The sequence below is a fragment of the Equus asinus genome, chromosome 16 (assembly GCF_041296235.1).
Source record: "Equus asinus isolate D_3611 breed Donkey chromosome 16, EquAss-T2T_v2, whole genome shotgun sequence".
Classification (NCBI taxonomy): Eukaryota; Metazoa; Chordata; class Mammalia; order Perissodactyla; family Equidae; genus Equus; species Equus asinus.
The window spans coordinates 41611942-41630202 of NC_091805.1; the positions used below are offsets into that span (position 1 = coordinate 41611942).

At 46.8% G+C, this 18261-nt stretch overlaps 1 protein-coding gene across 3 annotated transcripts in view; it reads left to right on the forward strand.

Annotated features, from left to right (window-relative positions):
- ELAPOR1 (endosome-lysosome associated apoptosis and autophagy regulator 1) overlaps positions 1 to 18261 on the forward strand; it is a 69849-nt gene that overhangs the window by 21166 nt on the left and 30422 nt on the right. For all 3 annotated transcript variants that reach the window (XM_014835164.3, XM_014835163.3, XM_014835166.3), the window contains exons 2-3: positions 15743 to 15863; positions 17993 to 18185. In XM_014835164.3, coding sequence (XP_014690650.3) covers positions 15743 to 15863; positions 17993 to 18185 — 314 coding nt within the window. The remainder of the gene's footprint in view (positions 1 to 15742; positions 15864 to 17992; positions 18186 to 18261) is intronic.

Consider the following 18261-nt stretch of genomic DNA (forward strand, 5'->3'; position numbering starts at 1 on the left):
AGCTTTCAAAGCATCTTGCCAATCTTGTCATAGAGAGGACTGTCGGGTCTCTTTCCTAGACCTGACCTTTTCCTGACCTAGGAAAAGCTGAAGCTGAACTTGAATGTGCTCAGTGGCGTTTTCATCAGAACTTCTCCCAGGAGGTGTCATTTCCAACAGAGGAAAGAAACTTGAAGAAAGAGTTCAGATTTAAATAATTACCTTGAGTCACTCTCTCTCCTCCCTCCTTTTTAAAAATAGTGAGATAATGTAATGCTCAGCATGAAAAATTGCAACAATGGTTGGAGAAGAAGGCGAGGTTTCTTGAAATCCTGCAACTACATAGGCGACAAAAAAAAAAGATCAAGCCGATCCCTAAAGCCCCACCCATGCTTGATTCTCCCAGCCAGCTTCCCGGTTTACTGCAGGGGCTCCAGAACTGTAACAGCGCTCAGCGTCACCTGGAGGGCTTGCTAAAACCCAGACTGCTAGCCCCACCCTAGAGGTTCTGATTCAGTGAGGCGGTGAAGAAGCCTAAGAATTTGCATTTCTAACAAGTTCCCAGAAGCTGCTGGGGCTGCTGCTCCTGCGACCACACTTTGAGGACCAGGGGTTTAAGTCTAGTGGAAAGGACAAGGGCTTTGAGGACAGGCAGTCTTGGGCTTAAGTCCCAAACCTGCAGCTTGCTCACCAGCCGTGTGACTTTGGGGCGTGTGCCTGAGCACCTCTGAACCAGCTTCTCCATCCTTCAAATGGAAGAAATTCTATCTACCCCACAGAGTTCATTGAGTCAACAAATATTTGTTGTATGACTATTGTAGTACCGGGTTCAAAGCTGGGCAGTGGGGGCGTGACAATGAGTGAGGTACCCTCCCTCCACCAGCAGGCTAAGATGTCCTGATTTCCTACATTTCCTTCTAAAGAACATTTTCCCGTGGGTCAGAGTCATCTGAGGAACACGACAGCAGTGTCAGCTCCCACCCAGGGGGATGAAACGCTGCTGCAGGCTGTCCCCACCTGATGCGCACCCCCCAGATCCAAGAATCGTGCCTAAAAGAACCTCTCTAAGAGAGGCATTAACTTTTTAAAAAGATACTCGATTAAAAAAAATTTGTGAGAGGCCAGCTGGGTGGTGTAGTGGTGAAGTTCACACACTCTGCTTTTGAGACCCAGGGTTCACCAGTTCAGATCCTGGGTGCGGACCTATACACTGCTCATCAAGCCACGCTCTGGTGGCGTCCCACACAGAAGAACTGGAAGGACTTACAGCTAGGATATACAACTATGTACTGGGGCTTTGGGGAGGAAAAGAAATTTTTTTTTGAACAGGTAATTCATCTACGTGATAATTCAAAAGTATAAGGGGGTACAGAATAAAAAGTAAGTGTTCCTCCCACCCCTGTCCCCCGCCACCTAGTTCTTCTGCCAGGAAGCAGCCCCTGCTGCCTTCAGATTTACCCCCGGAGTTCGTTTGCGCAGTTGGGGCACCCTGCAGGCACCGGAGGTACATGGAAGACGTGATGGCAGCCCTGACCATAGGCTTCTCTCTGCAAGAACAAAACCAGAGGCAGGAGAATGCTCGTGGGACAACGTGCTAGTTACAAAATCAAAGTATAATGCATAAGTTATGAGGGGTTCCTTTAAATTAATTTTAGTTATTCAAATTGGGATTGGGGAGTTGAATTTTAAGCCAAATATTATAATCCAGGAGATTATAGGTATGGACTGGAGGTAAAAAGAAAGCTAGAAGACATTAAAGAAATCACTTTTTTAAAATTATTAAAGCATGTTATTTCTCACGTCACTTTCTACCTGATATTATGTTTCTATATCCATTTACAGCATTCTTGTCCTATGGTGTACAGCTTATAGGATGATACTTTGTATACCATTATGTGAACAGCACTTCCTGGGAGCACAGTGCACAACTGATACAGCTGTACACAGTGGTCCCTGTCTATGCCAGGACTGCCTTGCTCATGTTTGTATCCCTTCACCGTATACTTAGTAAATACTGTTAGCTGAATTACTTTGAGGTAAGGTAGGCAACGTCTCAAAATGTTATGGCTGGGGCATAAGTTCAGAATAAAGGGAGAGCTGGTTGGAGAAGTAAGCAGGGGCCAGGGAGTGAAGGCCCTTGTCAGCCTGAGAGGGAGTCCGGTGCGTACTCTGCGGGCAGCAGTGGGGCAGTGATACATTCTGCTTTGCAGTGCAGATGAGTCATTCTGGCTGTAGCTTGGAGAGTGGCTTGGAGGAGAGGAGGAAGCAAAGCCTGGGCAAGTAGTGAGGCGGCTCCTCCAGGCAAGAGGGGAATGTTCTGGCTTGACTGGTAGCAGTGCGGATGGAGAGAGGTGGACTGATGAGGAGCTATTTGGGAGGGAGCAGTAGCTAGGTCTCGGTGATTATATGTGGGGCCTAAGAGAGAGCGGTGTCAAGGACATGGTTCCTGGCTTGGGGAGGTGCTAAATCTAGCAATTTCAATATCACAGCGAAAGGACAATGCCAAGATTGGCGTTTTGGTTTTTAAAGTGTTTGGAATTTATTAAATATTTTAAAGAATTAAGTAAAACTAATTATTTGAATCCTTCAAATGCAGTTTCTATAGCACATCAAGTAAAATATACATTTGTAAAAATATAAACATTACTTATTATCATTGTAATATAAATTGCTAGCAGATAAAGTTAATGAAAAGGAAGTATTATTCAAAAAACCCTGAAGACCAGTATAGCCATCACAAAGTGGAGGATGGTACCATTGAGTTAGTTTTGGGACACCAGAGGGCAGAGCAGTTGAGAACTGTCTTTAAAGGTTGGATGTGAATGCCTGAGGAATGTAGGCAGTTAAAGATAAGGTTCAGGAGCTCAGGAGTAAGGGCTGAGTTCAACATATAAACTTGGAATCATCAGTCCATGAGGACAATTGAAACTATGGAAACAGCTTTGTGTAAGACAGTTGAGCTGAGCTTTAGAAAAGGCTAGGATTTTAATTGAACTAGAAGATGTTTAGGTAGAAGCGTGGATTTACAAACCGAAGAAAGAGCAAATCAAAGAAAGCTGTGGATTTAGGACTCAATGGATACTGTTAATGGTGTGCTGGTAAATGTTTAACAATTTGCTCTTCAGAGGTGAAGGGAAACCCTGCTTGATTGTGTTTGCTGATTTCCGTGGTGTAAATACTCCCATCGTGGTCAATTTCAAGCTGTCAGTGTCACTGAGCATGGAGTTGTGAATGGACGAGCACAGTCAGCTCTTGTGAGCTTGTGTAAGTGAGCTCTAGCCCATGGCCGGAAGTAGTCCTGATGGAAACAGAGGATCCTGTCAGGGAGTGGTGTTAGATATGTTTAAGAGATAAAGTGAACCACCAGCGTGGCTGTAACACCGCTAGGGTGTTGGCGAGGATGTGGAGAAGTTGAAAACTTTTACGGTGCTGGTGGAAATATGAAACGGCACAGCCTCTGTGAAAGGCTGTTTGGCAGTTCATCAAAACGTTAAATACAGAGTTACCATATGACCCAGCAATTGCACTCCCAAGTATATTCCCAAGAGAATTGAAAACATATGTCCACACAAAAACTTGTACACAAATGTTCATAGCAGCACTATTCATAATAGCTGAAAAGTGGAAACAACCCAAGTGCCCATCAACTGATGCACGGATAAATAAAAAGCAGTATATCCATACAATGGAATATTACTGAGCCATAAAAAGGAATGAAGCACTCATACATGCTACAGTATGGATGAACCTTGAAAACATTATGCTAAGTAAAAAGGCGCAAAAGGCTGCGTGTTGTATGATTCCGTTTATATGAAATGTCCACAATATGTAAATCCATAGAGACAAAAAGTAGATTCGTGGTTGCCAGGGGCTGGGAGAGGGGAAGGTGGAGAGTGGCTGCTAATGGGTAAGAGTTTGAGGACTCTTAACACTCAGCTTGAGAAACAGGGTTCTGGGAGATGGTGGTGTTGCAGCTGCTCAGATGTATTTGCTCCACTGGAGTTGTGGAAGCTGTCTGTTGACTTTCAGGCTAGAAGTCCGTCTTCCAAGTTCAAGTTCTCCATCGTAAACAGCTAACACATCCAAACATTAGGTGTCCTTGGAGAGTTTTGCATAGGCCAGGTCCTAGTTGGCCTGTTTCTTTCAGGTATGATTAAAAGCTCAGGTGAAAACATTTAATGGAACATTTTGATCTCATTAAAACCCAAGAAAAGCACATCTTTGAAACATTATCTCGTAAAGCCCTGCCTTGCAGACAGGTGTGAGTGCCAAACTCTCACTTATCAGAAACGGATTGGAATTTATGAAGGGACATTTCGTTTCCTGGTGACAAAGCCATTTCCATCCTAGGGATATTTACCAGCAACCCTGCAAAGCCCTGGGCACCCGATGGACTGGCAGCAGTTACCGCGTGTCTAAATGTCATCGACCAGCCCTTCTCCTGGACAGATTAGCTTTAGGGGAGTTGCTGGAGGAGAAACAGCCGAGAAAGGACAGATGTTGTTTCATATGTACGAGAAGACTGGGATTAGAGAAGAGGGTGAGTCAGGGTGGGCAGTAAACATCGGGCGAACCCGGGAGGGTCTAACTCCTGCTGTCGTCATAGCTGTTAGGCCAGAAATGTCACTGGGCTCCTTTCTCCCAGCACTGCTGCCAGAAAGAGGAGAGGAGGGCCTGGGTGCCCCCTCCACGAACCCTCTCCAGGCGAGCTCATAGAGTAGCTGGCTGCTGCTTTTGTTTTTTTCCAGACAATTTACAAGAGCTCCCCTGAACATAATCTCCTAATTGTCCCGAGAGTTTGATGTTACTCGCTTTGGGGGGATCTATTTAATTGTGTTATTGTGGGGGGGTGGGGGCCGGTTATCAGCCCTGTTACATGGGCAAGGGCAGCGAGGCACGGGGAGGTTTAAGAACCAGTCCACGGTCATGCGGTTGGGGGGTGGCAGGACAAGACGAGCGTCTGGATCTCTTAGCTACTGTGTTTCAGGCACTGTTCTGGGAACTCGGGCTCCATCAGCGAACAAAAACAAAGATCCCTGTTCTTAAGGAGCTTGCCTCTGATGTGGAGTGGGGGCAGGGACAGAAATGGACAATAAACATAATGAGTAGCTAAGTTATCAAGCGTGTTTGAAGATGGTAAGTGCTATGGAAAAAAGTCACTCAGGATTTGAGGGTCAGCGGGACGGAGGGGAACGGATTACTGCTGTAAACAGGGAGGTCCCTGCAGTAGGGATGATACTGGGGGGTTTTGTGGGGGACAAAGTGACCAGCCCAGAGTCCGGTACAAGGGTGCTCGTATGTGCTCACTAATGGACCACACCAGGCCCGTCTGCCTAGCTAGCCTGTCAGTGTCTCCCAGGAGCCTCCAGGCCAAGGCTGTGCCCAAAATGGACAGGCAGCTCAAGTTACAGACGGTCTGGACAGCAGGGTCAGGGTCCCGCCTGGCTCAGAACGTGGTGGCACACACTGGCCCAGCTGGGTGCGGAGACCCAGAATCTGCTTTGTGTGATGTGTCCATGGCCAAACCAGCAGGGCAGGCCCTGCTGGGGCCACTAACCACTTTCCCTGCTGTTTTGATCAAAATGGAAGCTGGAAACCCAGAGTAGAAGAGAAAACGCTGAAGAAGGGACAACGTAAGGCCAGGGCTCCTCCATACTCTTTCAGACTGGGAGCCCCAGTGCTCCCGGCACCATGTTGCTAGGCAACAGCACACAGATTGAGGACAGCCAGCAGGGCCAGCCGGCTGGGGGTCTGTTTGTTTCCCTGCTGCCTGCTGGGTCTGGTGCCTCCTCTGGGGGAGCGGGGCCATCGCTTTGTAGGTGGAGGAAACAAGCGACTACCTGGGGTGATTAAAGGAAGGCCAACAAGGCATCCTGGAGCCTGTGAGTCTGCCCCAGTGCCTGCAGTTCCACCTTTAGCAATTTGATGTTTCAAGTGAAGACTGTGGTGATAAACTTTTTTGTGTGTGAAACTTTGGGTTCAAACAAAATCTTAACTGACACGAAAAAACAAAAAGAGATTTAAAAAGCAATATTGCTCTGTTAAAGGGAGAATCCCCACTCCCCTTCGAAGGGGCTGGCTTTCTAAACCCCTAGACTCTGGAGTATAGTTTGAAAATCCCTGGGTTAAAGTACTTCAGGACCCTGTTAAAAAGTGAACAGCCTTTGTTTGATAAAATTTTAAGCTATTTTAAAATTACTAACGCATTATGACAGATTTTAATGTTTTTCTGTAGGTGGGGGGGATGGATAACGGACTCCTTAGAAGATGTGATACCCAGAACAACACACACATGCAAGCACTTACAATTCTGCGTCTGGTTGTGGGGGCAGCCATCCACGGACTGTTGATTAAGAACCCCTGTCTTGTGGGAGATTTGTTTATCTGATTTGCTTCCAAATGGGATAAATACTTAAGTCTTGAGGCATAGAAGAGTGAGGTTTGGAAGAGGGAGGAAGGAGAAAAAGATTTGGAGAATTAGAACCTAGGGGGCAGGGCCTGGGAATCTGAATTTTTAAGGTGACCTCCAGGTGGTTGTGATGGTCAGACAATGTAGGCACCAGAGGTCTGGGGCTGGTGTGTCTAGGTCCAGGAGACACTGCTACTGAGTGGGCAGTCCAAGAGGGTGGGAAGGAGGGACAGAGGGAGAGGCCCTGATGCCCTCCCCAGTCTGACCAGCTGGAGAACAATAGAAAAGGATCTGTGCCACTCCACGCGGGGACAAAGCGAGGTGGTTGTGCCCCCGAGCCGCAGCTGGAGCATGGCCCACAACCTCCGTGAGGGCACTCCAAAGCAAAAACAACAAACAACAGAAGTCCAGGAAACCGTCCAGCCAGGACTGGGCCTAAGAGAAAGTCTCTCTTGGGGCACTGATGTTCAAGTTCTGACATTTCTCCGTGGTCTTCCACATTCTGCGCTAAGCAGAGCTCATTCCTCCCTCCCAGCAAAAGGCTGGTCTCTCCTGGACAGGGGGAATTGTTGACTGGGGTCTGCTCCATCTGGGTCAGGTGCTCTCCAAGCAAAGGAACGTTTGCAACTGAGTCGACAAAGACTCTCAACCCTGCTGCGCCGAGCTCAGGGCACCTGCCTGGCCGACCCTGCCCCGTCTTGACATTGTCCCCGAAGGATCTTCCTTTCAGGGACGGAGAGGGGAAGGTGGGTGAGCCTGTAGTTGGGGGAAGAGCAGGAGGCGGCCCCCTCCAGACCCAAGCCCTCTAGTCAGAATCCGGGTTTACTTAAGAACCTGTTTCTTAATGCAGGCTCTGTCCCAGCCAAGACAAACCCAGGTTGTGTTGATCCCCTGCTTCCTTGGGGGGTTGTGGCTCCTGATTCTAAGGTGCAGGATCTGGGAAACCTGCTTGGCTCTGTGCTCTGTCTGTGGGGTGCCGGTGGCAGGGGGGTAGCCCTTCTCCCCCAGCAGGCTCTGGGCAGTGATTCTTAGCCCTGTCCATGTTTTCCTCAAGTGTATACATTTATCCAAATTGTACAGTTAACATTTGTGGATTTCAACGTATACCAATTTTACCTTTAAAAAGATTAACTATAAAAAATAACTTCAGTGAGCCGGCCCCATGGTGTAGTGGTTAAATTTGATGCATTTTGCTTCAGCAGCCAGAGTTCACAGGTTCAGATCCTGGGCGTGGACCTACACCACTCCTCAGCCATGCTGGGGTGGTGACCCACATATAAAGTGGAGGAAGATTGGCACAGATGTTAGCTCAGGGCTAATCTTCCTCAGCAAAAACAAAAACACTTCAAGTGGGGAGGAGTAGGTGGAAGTAAAAGGGGAGTGGGTGGAGGTGGATGAGCAAGACTGGCAGAAATTAAGTATTGAAGCTGAGTGATAGGGACATGGGGGTTCATAACATTATTTAAAATATATACATTTGAAATTTACTATAATAAAAAGTAAAAATAAAACAGCTTAGAGATGACTGTTTTCTCTTTAGAAGTCTACCTTCCGGATCAAAATCTTAAAGAAACTCCTACTCTTTACCCTAACAATTCCACTTCTGGGAATCTATCCAAAGGAAATAATCCGAGATACACAGAAAGCTTCATTGTAGTGCTATTTAAAATAAGGAAAAATTGGACAAAACTCAATGTCCAACAATAGAAGAATGGTTACAGAAACTATGGTGCAACCTTGAAGACATAAGAAAGCACTTGTGACCTGAAATTAAATGGAAAAAAGTCACAACACAGACTATGAGCCATATGATCTTCACCGTGTTTTTAAAAATGGTGTACATGGATAGAAAAAGAACCTGGAAAGAAATACAATAAAATGTTACAGGTAGTGACCTCTGTGTGGTGGGCTTAAGGCAGATGTCTATTTTCTTTTTAATTATAGGCTGTATTTTCATCTTTTCTCCAATCCACATGTATTACTTTGATTATTATTTTAAAAACCAAGATGTGCCATTTTTAAGGAAGCAGGGAAAAGGTAGAAGGAAGAACAGATTTCCACGCAGGTACCAGCTGTAAAATAATAACGTACTGGAACCGGAAGGAATCTTAGAAATGAGAAATTGCCTCAGTCCAACTTTCTCAGGCTCTGGACAAGAAGACTGCGGTCCAGAGGGGTGGTCACTCCACTGAGGGTCTTTGCATCCCAGCAGCACCTTGTTAACCCCTGGAGGGCCTGTTTAGGGAGCAGCCCTTTGACGCTCCAGTCAGTCTGGCCCCGCCTTTACCAGCATCCTTGGCCAACTGGGCTGGAGAAACACCCTGGCAGGAAGAAGGCCGGTGGAACCGCAGACCTCACCACCACCCGGTCCCGCAGTTCTCCGTCTGACAGTTCTAGCTGGCCATCTCCGTCTTCTCAGCTCTGCTGTGGCAGAGGTGACTCCTAAGCAGCTAGGCTAAATGTTTGTGGGGTCTGGCTTTCACACCATCATCAGCTGAAAAAGAAACAGTATGGTTCAATGGTTAGTGTCAAGTTGGAGTCGGAGATGTGTTAGTGTCTTTGCCAGAGTGCTTGGACATTGTCTTAGTCCATTCAGGCTGCCATAGCAGAATACCATTGACTGAGTGGCTTAAAATAGGCAAACATTTATTTCTGACAATTCTGGAGGCTGGAAAGTCCAAGCTCAAGGTGCCAGCAGATCCAGTGTCTGGTGAGAGCACTCTTCCTGTTTGCGGAAAGCCATCTGCTCGTTTGTATGTGAGCATGGCTGAGAGAGAGCGGGCTAGCTCTGTGCCTCTTCTTTTATTTATTTATTTATTTATTTTGAGGAAGATTAGCCCTGAGCTAACTACTGCCAATCCTCCTCTTTCGGCTGCGGAAGACTGGCCCTGAGCTAACATCCGTGCCCATCTTCCTCTACTTTCTATGTGGCACGCCTACCACAGCATGGCTTTTTGCCAGGTGGTGCCATGTGTCCACCCATGATCCGAACCGGCAAACCCCGGGCCACCGAGATGCGGAATGTGCGAACTTAACCACTGTGCCACCAGGCCGGCCCCCTGTTCATCATCTTGTAAAGACAATAATCCCATCATGGGGCTCTGCTTTCACAATCTAATTATCTCCCAAAGGTCCCACCTCCAAATAACATCACGTTCGGGCTTCAACATACGAATTTTGGGGACACACAAATATACAGTCCATAACAGACATCAAGAACCTTCTCTGGAGAAAGCAGGAGCAACGCACGAAGAGCGTGCAGTGACAACTAATGGTGGAGAATGGTGGAAGATGGGAAATTGGCTTGTTTGTACATGTGTTTATAGTCTGTGTCCTCCCCACCCCACCCCTGCCAGCACACTCCCCCCACATACACAGCTCCTTGAGAGCTGTGACTGTCTCACACAGCACTGTTTCACCAGAACCTAGCACATAACAGGTTCTCCATAGATACCTGTTGAACATGGAATAAGTGAACATCATTTTCCTAGGGTGTAGAAGACCTGACATGTTCTAAATTAACACGATTTCTAGAGTTTAAATATTTCAATTCCAAAAGAGCAGAATGTTTGGGGGAAAAAATTTAGCAGTTAATATTTATTTGCACAACTGCAATGCAGTGCTTTCAAATGGTTGTTAATAGCAAACATGTAAACGTCATGGAACCACTAAGAGCATCTCCCGTGAGGCTGTCACGAGGTCCACTCTGTCTGTGGCCTTCCACTCCTTCCTCCACTCCTCCCTCTTGGTGTCTCTTGAATTTGGCCAACTGATTGGATGGTAGTTTAAAAAAAAATTTATTTGGGGTATGTTTCTTAAATTTAGACTGTCAGATCATCAGGCTCCTGCTCTCCGGGGAACTTAATAGCATAACTCAGAGATTGGGCATGCTCTCCAGGACCTGTGACACAACTTTTTTTTTCTAGTTTAAAAAAATTGTGGTATCTACACATAACGTAAAATATACCATCTTAGCCATTTTTAAGTATAAGGTCAGTGGCATTAAGTACGTTTACATCGTCGTGAACCATCACCACCATCCACTGACAGAACTCTTCATCTTGCAAAACCGAAACTGCTCAGGGGCCCAGTCCTTGGCAACCACCCTTCCACCTTCTGTCTCTGTGAATTTGACTACTCAGGGTATCTCACATGAGAGGAGTCATACAGTGGTTGTCCATTTGGGACTGGCTTGTCTCACTTGGTATAATTTTCATTTTTATTGCTACTGTGGATTTTGATTGGTGGGGGCACCAAAGCCAGCCCTAGGTAGAGCTGAGAAAGGAGAGGGCTTACCTCCAGCTAGCCTGCTTTCCTGGCCCATCCTTCCCTCACTTCCGACCCATCTCAGTCCCTGCTCATGGCTGAGTGTCCTCACCCCCATCATCTCGTCTCTGACTTACCCAGGGAGAGCATCGGATTGGCCTCGTGTGGGCCACGTGTCCATGCCTTGGCAGACGAGGGGGCCACCTCATTCGACAATCCCACTGAGACTGACTATGCTCAGGAGGGGATGTGTCCTCCCAAAGAGGCTCTGTCATGAGAGGAGGGGGCAGGCGAAAACGACAGAAGTCCACAACAGGGGAGGTCTTCCAACGAGTTGAAAGTGCCTTTCAGCGCCCCCATTCCAGGCGCTGGCTCAACTCTTTCCGCCGTGGGCCCTGTTTGCAAAGTCTTTTATACCCTTGGCTTTCCTCGCAAAGTTTTCAGCAGCTTGAGAGCCAGTGCTGGGCCCCAGACACACTTTGTGAGTGTGATCTGAGCCTCCACAGGCCACCTGCAAACACCAGCAGCCTGGAACACAGGGTCTGGACTCAGATTGCCCGGGTCAGTCCTAGCCTGGCAATGTGCCGGCTGTGCGGCCTTGAGCAACTGGCTTCACCTTTCGATGCCTCAGTTTTCCCATCTGTAAAATGGTAAAATAATAGTACCTACTTTGTTAGGTTGTTTTGAAGATTGAAAAACCTCCTGTGCTGGGGCTGGCCCTGTGGCCGAGTGGTTGGGTTCATGTGCTCCACTTCAGCAGCCCAGCATTTCGCCGTTTGGCTCCTGGGCATGGACCTAGCACCGCTCATTAAGCCATGCTGGGGCAGTGTCCCACATAGCTCAACTAGAAGGATCTGCAACTAGAATATACAACTATGTACTATGCACTGGAGGCTTTGGGAAGAAGAAGAAGAAAAAAAAGTTTGGCAACAGATGTTAGCTCAGGTGTCAATCTTTAAAAAAAAGAAAACAACCTACTGTGCTAAGTGCTTGACATACATCATCTGATTATGCTCACAACCAACCTATTGCAAATGGGGAAAAGGCAGCCTTTCTGGGCCCATCAGCCCCAAAATAGAGCACACACCCAGTATACAGAACTCGAGCTAGACTGCAACCTCTACTCGCATCCTGAGCCAGGCAGCCTTGTGGGTAGCCTCCACAACTGTGCACAGCAGCCCTGCCTATGCGGCACTATCAGTATTTCCCCATCTTCCAGATAAGGCATCTGTGGCTTAGAGAAGTTGAGTACCGTGTGGTAACGGGGTGGCAGAATCACTTCCAGCTTGCCTATTTATTTAGGACGCACCAAAGAGGCTAACAACCGCCACATGCCTTTGTCACCAGCTCATCAGCTTACACTTTATACGTCTTCTACAGTGGACAGCAACCAAATGCATCTCCAGCACCTAATCCTAATTAGAGACAATCACCAATCTCTAATCTATTACTTTGATAATCATTTAAAAAACTAAGACTTGTTATTTTGAAAGAATTGAGGAGAAAAGTGGAAGGAAGGACACATTTCCATCCAGGTACCATTCTGACTTGTCAATTATTTTATCATTTCAGCAGTCCACTCAACACCTAGACGACAAGGGCTAAAAGCATTGTGGGTGTGAGTGACTCCTTCTGGAGCTGAAAGATCAGTGTTACCAACAGATAGCTCAATATTTGGCAAAGCAGGTTCCCACTTCAGTGTTTTTTCCTCTTCTTTCTCATGTTCCAGGAGCAATACATGTGGCTGGGTGTATGAGGGGAGGGCAGATTAACTAAGGTGCCCACTTCTCATTTCCAAACCTTTCTTCCCTTCTTCCCCTGATGGACAGGCAGCAGCTACTGCCCACTGTGCCTCATTTAAAATTGTGATTTGGCTGTGTCATATCACTGTACATGGGGAGAGCAAGGAATTATATGCTGGGCATATATACTGAGTATATTTGTGTGTCTTCTTTGTGAACCTGCATTTTAAGCAGACTATACACTTTCAAAGACGCATCACTGAGTGAATTGAGGTACAATCAGAGAATTGATCTGTTCACAGAACGCTGAATATAATTTGTGAGTGTTGCCGTTATGTCTCTGATTTAACTGTTCATCTAAGCTTATGTCTTGAATGGTGACATCTCAAGGTGTGGTTCAGATCTGAAACAGCTGCAGCAGAGCCAGCCGCCTTGGACGGTGTCAATGTCCCCCAACGACTTGAAGTAAATTAGCACATATTGAAAGGGAAATTTCCTAAGGCTTGGAACCACCATTTTCCCAGCAAACTTCCCACCTGAGTGGGCCCCAGGGGACACCAAATGAAAGACGATGAAAAGAAATGGACTTGGCCCAGAGTCTCCAAAAGGCCAAATGCAGTCCGAGTGAGCTGAAATTATCTGCTTGAACAGGTCAGATATTTTAACACCAATTCTCAGGCCTCGGGAGTGAGCCTGGCTGCTGGCAGACCACCAACACTGTCTTTTAAAATTCTTAGATTCGGCTGTTAAATTTGGCCCAGTGAGAGTCTGTGTTTGATTGGATGTACGAGGGTGGAGGATTCCTCATGGGAAGGCCTGGGCTCGAGCTCAGTGACTTACCAGCTATGTGACTTTGGACAAACCATTTCACCCCTGCCGAGAGTGTGCTCTTGTCTGCATAATGAAGGAAACAACCCTGCTCTGCTTGCCTCATGGGGAGTTTGAAGATCAAATGAGATGGTGTTTGGGAACTGTAGAAGCAGTATGCAAATGACCGGCATAATTATGTTCACAGGCAGAACATCAAATCCTTTCTGCCTGGTTCACTTAATTCTCCATTTAATTTACATACGGTGGATTTCACCCCTTATTCCTGCAGCAAAACCCTTTGGAGAGCATCATTTTTAAACCTGAAATTGATATATGTGCAGTTACCCTATTTACCTCAGAGTCCTCTGAGATAAGGAAAAGACTGGAATTATGAGGAAAAATAGACCCAGAGGGATGTTAGCCCAAGGGCAAAAAGAATTCCCATCCTGATAGTCTTTTTTTCCTAGATGACACTGGCATCTAAATGCAAAGCCAAAGATTCTCATCAAAAGTTAGGCTCACTGGGCCAGCCCCGGGGCCAGTGGTTAAGTTCGTGCACTTTGCTTCAGCGGCCTGGGGTTCGCTGGTTCGGATCCTGGGCGTGGACCTAACGCCGCCGCTCATCAGTCCATGCTGTGGTTGCATCCCACATGGAAGAACTAGAATGACTGAGAACTAGGATATATAACTATGTACTGGGGCTTTGGGGAGGAAAAAAAAAGATTGGCAACAGATGTTAGCTCAGGGCCATCTTCCTCACACACATACAGCAAAAGAAAAAGAAGAAGAGGTAAAACTGTATAATAGTTTGCTTTAAAAAAAAAAAAATGTTAGGCTCGCAGTTCCCTGCATTTTCCCCTTCTCCTCTGCATCTTCTCCCTCTGGATGAAAGTGCCGAGTCTGTGTGTCGCTGCCCTGAGCCGTCCCCGGCACAACGCCTAGTACCGCTAAGCGCTCGGCATACAATGTGCATTTGGTAAATATTTCTAATAGAGGAAAATACAAATGGAGCTGTCGAACTGCTCTCATCATCCTAAATTTCTGAAACTGCAGATGGAGAAACATGTTTATCATATTTCCACGAGTCTGAGATGCCATTGCTTCTAAGACACACCATTTTTTATGTCCCACAAAGAAAGGAAAAGCTCTATCAGTTAAAATAGGACACAACGCATCCTTATTGTGTCAATTATAAGCCACATCTTGATGTCACAGACGCTAAAATGTGAAAGAAATATGCACCTTAGAATAGATGAAACGCGGCACATTTACCTGGCCTGAAAGGGAAAGCTTTCTCCTTTTGATTCCGATGCATTCTTAGATTAGCAAACTTCAAAACGGCCTCATTTTTAGTCTCCGCTCCTTGCCTTTATACATGTTGTGCAATCATGCTTTCCTGTGGGTTGAAGGAGGACACTAAATCTATTTTTCTTTTTTTTTTTAAGATTTTATTTTTCCTTTTTTTCTCCCCAAAGCCCCCCGGTACATAGTTGTGTATTTTTAGTTGTGGGTCTTTCTAGTTGTGGCATGTGGGACACCACCTCAGCATGGCTTGATGAGTGGTGCCATGTCCCTACCCAGGATTCAAACCGGCGAAACCCTGGGCCGCAGAAGCGGAGCGCACGAACTTAACCACTCGGCTATGGGGCCGGCCCCTATTTTTCTTGTGGACATAATAATACAAAGTACTTCTGCACTCGAATATAGTTTTAGGTAAACGCCAATTGTAAAATACTTGTCAGAGCCCAAATCACATTCATTCTCTGGTCTGTTGTTTTTTACAAGATTTAAAAGAGTAAGAAATGTTTAATGGTGTTTGGCACATCAATTGTGCTTTCTTTCTCCCAAGTAGTGCTTTGTACTCTTCTCGTTGCTCTGCATAGGGCTGAGTTTGGCTGTTTTGTTGTTGTTACCTAGTTGAGTCTCAGTTCAGGTAAAGCAGTTGAACTGTGAATTTCTTGTTGCCCAGAGAAATTAGGCATGAACAGGCTCACGTGATGAGAACACATCACCTGCCTGGGCTAAATATGATGTTTTTAATAAAATGCAAGGTAGAATTTATAGTCTTTCTGGGCACAAGAGAGCATGAGGAACACAGGGAAAGAGAAACATTTTTTCTGTGACAATCCTTTGTAAATATATTCATGGACCAGTCCTTGCTCATAAATTCTACAGTTTGAGATAAAGAAAAACTCCATCTGTTTCTAGCCTGTTCTTTGGTTACCTTCACACATTTCTCTGATCAATCAGGACACTATTTATACACAATAGCAAGTAGAGTCACACACACACACAAGGATTTCTAAGGACTCAATGGTGTCCAGGTGGAGAGGAATGATCCAAATAATTGTAGCTCCCATATCTGCTTCATAACAATCATTTTGGCACCATGATCCCTGGCTCCCTGCCGGGGTTCCCTTCCGTCACTGTGTTGATGAGCGCTGGTAGCCATTGTGCTGGGCAGGAAGTAGGTGGGGAGCTGTTAATGTTTGATCGCTACTAATGCACGTTTTGCCTACTGTTCTCTCCCCTGCAGTCTGAGTACCACTATGAGTACACCGCGTGTGACAGCACAGGTTCCAGGTGGAGGGTCGCCGTGCCGCACACCCCGGGCCTATGCACCAGCCTCCCCGACCCCGTCAAGGGCACTGAGTGCTGTAAGTGGCCACCCTGCTTGGCTTCGGCCTCTGCCCCCAGCCTCCTGCCAGCCAAGCTAGGCCCCTCCTGAGCGTGCAGCTGCCTTAAGGAATCAGATCCTTCCCCCAGCTAGTCCCCATCCCCAAACCTTTCGAGATTTGGTGCAAGAATGTTATTTCGTGGATGCAAACTGGGTATCTGAATTTTCTTCTTTTTTTTTTTTAATGAAAATCCCATTGGGGTATAAAATATAAGTAATTCCAGCCGAGCACCAGTTAGATATTTTTTCTGTTTGCATACGGTTTCTTTTTTGCCTGTGCATTTCCCTCCAATCTGCACTCACCAGTCACAATCAGTCATTAGGAAAGATTGCTGTTTGCTCTCGTTTTGAAAAGGAAGCCAGAGTAGATGAATCTTTGCAGAGACAGACCCTTAAGATGTACTGGGCATCACGCCAGGGAACAAGAACCCTCCCCGACTGTGGGGCTGACTGTGCAATCAGCAAGGCGGTGACTTGCCTGCAGCTCCCGTCCCCACCTCTGTGACTCTGTAGTCACAACTTTCCTGCCTTGGCAGCTATTTCTCCTGCACTGGTATTTTTAGAAATGCAAAAGCGGGTAACAATAAAAATCGAGGACTAGAATCGAGGAATGCTTGAAGATTTGGCAAGGAGATTGAGGGCATTCAAAATCTAAAATAAGCTTAGCATAGTGCCTGGTTCAGAAGGTATGCAGATAAATACTTGTTAAGTTAGTAACTGGACATTGCTAAGATTTGAGCAGAACTGAGGTGTGACTAACGGGAACAAACGAGCCATCTTCAGTTAGCTTGACCAACTTTATTGAGCACCCTGTGCACATGCTGTGTGAACCACAAAGATGAATAAGGCACAGTTTCTGCCTTCAGAAGCTTACAGTCTGGTGGAAGGAGCATTCATTCACTCATTCATTTTTTCAACAAAGCTTTATGGAGCTCCTGCTATGTCTGTGTCAATCACTGAGCCTCTGTCCCTGGAAAAGCTCAGAACCTAGAGGGAAGAACACATCAATATGATGTGTTAATATGAGGTTGAAAAAGAATGGGAGTTACGATGCTTGAGGGATCAGGAACAGCTGGGAGAACCCCTTGAGCAAAAGTTTGGAGGTGGAAGAGCACCAGACACATTCAGGGGAGAACAGCGGTCCAGAGTGGAAGGAACACAGGGAGGCTGACAGGTGGGGCTGGTGTGGAGAAAGGCCTGTAGTGAGAGATCAGGCTGGAAAGTTAGCTAGATCAGGGGGAAATATGGATGACTGAACGCAGGACTGAGAGCTTCATTCCATAACCGAGGGGGAGGGCCTGATTATTTTTTAAATAACAGGAATAATAGTACATATCGGTGTTTTAGAAGGATACCGCTGACCACAGAATGAGCAAAAATAGGAAACGGGAAACTAGTTAGGAGGACGTCGCAAGGGTGGAGCTAACAGGTCACGAGAATCCCGACAAGCATGGCGGCAGGAGAACCAGAAAGGAGGCGACAGAGGCCAGAGACTCAAGGGGGAAATTCAAGGCTGAAGGGCCGTGTGCCATTCAGAGGAGCCGGCTCCAGAGACCACCGTCTCCTCTTCTCTGGAGAGCTCTGCTAATGGCCAAGGCTGCTCCCTTAGGACACGAGACCACTGGGGACAAGCCCAAAGTCCTGCAGCAAGGCAGAGCTTCCATGGGCCTACATCTTTTCTTTTTTTTCTTTTAAGTAATAGCTTTATTGAAATGTAACTTACGTGTTATAAAATTCGCCCCTTTAAGGTGTAAAATTCAGTGGTTTTTAGAATATTCACAGAGTTGCATAACCATTACCACTATCCAATCTCAGAACATTTTCGTCACCCCAGAAAGAAGCCTCATATCCATTAGCCATCTCTCCTCATGTCCCCTCCCCCAAGTCCCTGGCACCATAAATCTCCTTTCTGTCTCTCTGGATTTGCCTATTCTGGACATTCCAGGTAAATGGAATCATATAAGACATGCCACGGGTCTAAATCTTAGTGGATCAAACTCCTAGATCTCAATCCTCTGCTCCTCCCCTTGGGATGCCCACAACCCGCCCACTTCTCCTGGGACAGCAGCAGCCTCACCACCCAACCCTTGTCCCTGCTCTGTGTTCCAGCCTTCTCTTGCAAAGCCGGGGAGTTTCTGGACATGAAGGAGCAGTCCTGTAAGCCATGCGCCGAGGGTCGCTACTCCCTTGGCACAGGCATCCGGTTTGATGAGTGGGACGAGCTGCCCCATGGCTTTGCCACCATCTCAACCAACATGGAAATTGAAGACAGCACTACAGAGTCCACGGAGAACTGCACTTTGTAAGTCCTCCCACCCCCCATCTCCCAGCCTGGCCCCTCCCCGTGCTGGGGAAGGGGCTACAAAGAGCACGCCACA